General features: G+C 38.1%; 1 protein-coding gene across 1 annotated transcript; it reads left to right on the plus strand.

The window, feature by feature from the left end:
• The first annotated feature begins 379 nt into the window (after nucleotides 1-379).
• On the plus strand, nucleotides 380-1,837 carry kcnf1a (potassium voltage-gated channel, subfamily F, member 1a). Its single transcript, XM_068017582.1, has one exon. It carries the CDS (start codon nucleotides 380-382, stop codon nucleotides 1,835-1,837), a length of 1,458 nt encoding a protein of 485 aa, XP_067873683.1.
• The last annotated feature ends 1,037 nt before the right edge of the window (nucleotides 1,838-2,874 follow it).

A 2,874-nucleotide genomic window follows, 5' to 3' on the forward strand; every position in this document is an offset into this window, starting at 1 on the left:
CTGAGCTACAGTTTTGTTCTGGTTTCACAAGATTAGCAACCTGACAGATTGCTTAGTGTCCCGTTAATTAATTATCTCATTAATCAATCGCAAGACGATGACGTGCTAGTGTACCTCGATGGCTCTCCTGTGTGAAGCTCATAAATACGCGATTCCAACTTTCAGCGCGACAGACTTTGGTGAGTTCTGATCTAAAGCGCTTTCCCAACTATATTCCCCATTGATAAACGTTTTCCCCCGATTACATTCTAGAGGATCGGTGTAATGGTAAATTCTTACGAAATATCGAGGATATCGATGCAAGTTGTTGCGCTTAGACATTATCAAAGGAGCAAGAAGTCTGTTTGTTGAACTTGATTTAGTGTAAAATACCTAAACCATGGAGACGGAACCCAGAAGCCCGGGTTCTGGTGAATCTGAAGCTTCCGAAGATCAGGAGATGGTGGTGAATATTGGCGGGGTCCGGCACATTTTGTACGGGGATGTTTTGAACCGTTACCCGGAAAGCAGACTGGCAGAACTGCTAAACTGCAGTGGGTACGAAGCGATCTTCTCCCTTTGCGATGACTACGATCCAAGCAAAGGAGAATTCTACTTCGACCGAGACCCGGACACTTTCAAATGTGTAATGGACGTCTACTATTTCGGAGAAATTCACATGAAAAAAGGGATTTGCCCCATTTGTTTCAAAAATGAACTAGACTTCTGGAAGATCGAAGTGGACTTTTTGGACGAGTGTTGCAAATGCCTCTTAGGCGAGAAAAATGAAGAGCTCGAAGAAATCGCAAAGCAAGTGCAGCTTATTTTGGCCGACAGGGGGAAATCAGCTGATAGCTGTTGGGGGAAAGCTCAAAAATTCCTCTGGAAACTGATGGAAAAGCCCGATTCGTCCTGTCTGGCCAGAGTGATTGCAGTTTTATCTTTTCTATTTATTTTAATTTCATCTGTGGTGATGTGTGTGAGCACCATCCCTGACCTCCAAGTGACTGATGAGGAGGGGAGTCCAGTAGAACATCCAATCCTCGATTCCATCGAAACGGCTTGCATCGGCTGGTTCACAGTCGAGTTTTTACTCAGGCTGGTGTCGGCCCCCAACAAACTGAAATTTGTACTTTCTTTTATGAATATTATCGACGTGCTAACGATTCTGCCTTTCTATGTGAGCCTGATCTTGACTACAGTCGGGGCATCCCTTATGGAACTGACTAATGTGCAGCAGGCGATTCAAGCTCTTCGGATCATGCGTATAGCACGAATTTTTAAACTGGCGCGCCACTCCAGCGGTCTCCAAACACTCACCTATGCACTTAAAAGAAGCTTTAAAGAATTGGGTTTATTGCTCATGTACTTGGCAGTTGGCATTTTCGTTTTTTCGGCTTTGGGCTTCACCATGGAACAAAGCCACCCCGAAACCCTCTTCAAAAGCATCCCTCAGTCCTTCTGGTGGGCGATCATCACCATGACCACCGTTGGATACGGGGATATTTACCCAAAAACAACTTTGGGAAAACTCAACGCGGCTATTAGCTTTCTCTGCGGCATAATAGCCATCGCCTTGCCTATCCATCCTATAATAAATAATTTTGTGAGATATTACAACAAACAGAAAGTTTTGGAAACGGCTGCAAAACACGAACTTGAACTAATGGAGTTGAATGCTAAGAACGAAGAATCTGGGGATTCCAAAAATGAACATGTAGATATTGTGGTCACTAAAGCTAACAGCAATAGTAACCTCTCGCTAAGTAACAGTCTGCTAAATTCTTACAATGACACTTTTATTCCACTTTTATCAGAGGAAAAACTGCATAGAAATAGGCTTCAAAGCTGCAAATGAAATAACTGCCAATATTACAAACTGGGATATGTGCAGTTTTATGACAGAATACAGAATCCTGATCGTTTTAGGCCTTGTCAAGTATTGACACCGCTGACATTTATAACTATGCATGCTTGATACTAGGATCCCTATGAATGAATATCAGATACTGTCAAATGTTATATATAGTTACAATAAACAGTACTTATGAAGTGATCATTTGGAACAGATGATTATAATTCCATTTTTAGCTTTTTAGAAAATAAATTTCATTACCATAAAATAGTTGTAAATGTTCCATTGGATACTTTAAAGCTAACCTTTAATTATAATTAAATGAATGGAGAGGTTGAAACTTGAATTGTTACATAAAGACAAAGAGTATGATATGCTCCAGATAAAAACGCCATGACAAAATTATTGGTAGTGGTTAGGATATTTTAACATCATGACTTATATTTACAGATTTTAAAAATATATTACACAAATATTATAATCTGTTAATAAAGTATAAATGGCAAATGTATCATGAACCTTATAGGACCCAAAATGAGAGATTTGTGGTAATCATTGATCATAAATAATTGTCAAATAATAGTTGTAAATAATTATTGCCAATTCATACTTATTCTTAACACTAAACCAAGCATGCTATAAATTAAAATGGAAAAATAGAATCAGAAAATGTTGTAAATATGCAGGTCAGCCAACATCTGTAAAGAGAAAAAAATGGGTTATTGACATTCTATGTGTCCAATACCGAATCAGAACTGAAGATTGCCTCATTTTGGAAAAATATTAATAGAAAATGCATGTATATCTAGTTTGGAAGGTTTTAATGTTACTTTAGTATCTGGAATTACAAAGCAAACCCAAAATACTCAATTTGCATGCAATGGTCTTACAGTTAGACATAATGAAATGATCTATTTTTGTTTAATCTATTTTATGGAAAACCAATTAATAATCATTCAGATAATTTGATTTTGATAGGGTATGGAGCACAATACAACTATGTTGTTAACGGTAAGAAGAGCAATTGTTGGGATAATGAA

Source organism: Heterodontus francisci, chromosome 3 (assembly GCF_036365525.1).
Source record: "Heterodontus francisci isolate sHetFra1 chromosome 3, sHetFra1.hap1, whole genome shotgun sequence".
NCBI lineage: Eukaryota > Metazoa > Chordata > Chondrichthyes > Heterodontiformes > Heterodontidae > Heterodontus > Heterodontus francisci.

What these genes read in the sequence shown, in the direction of transcription:
- kcnf1a (XM_068017582.1), top strand. Translation starts at nt 380, where the DNA reads ATGGAGACGGAACCCAGAAGCCCGGGTTCTGGTGAATCTGAAGCTTCC.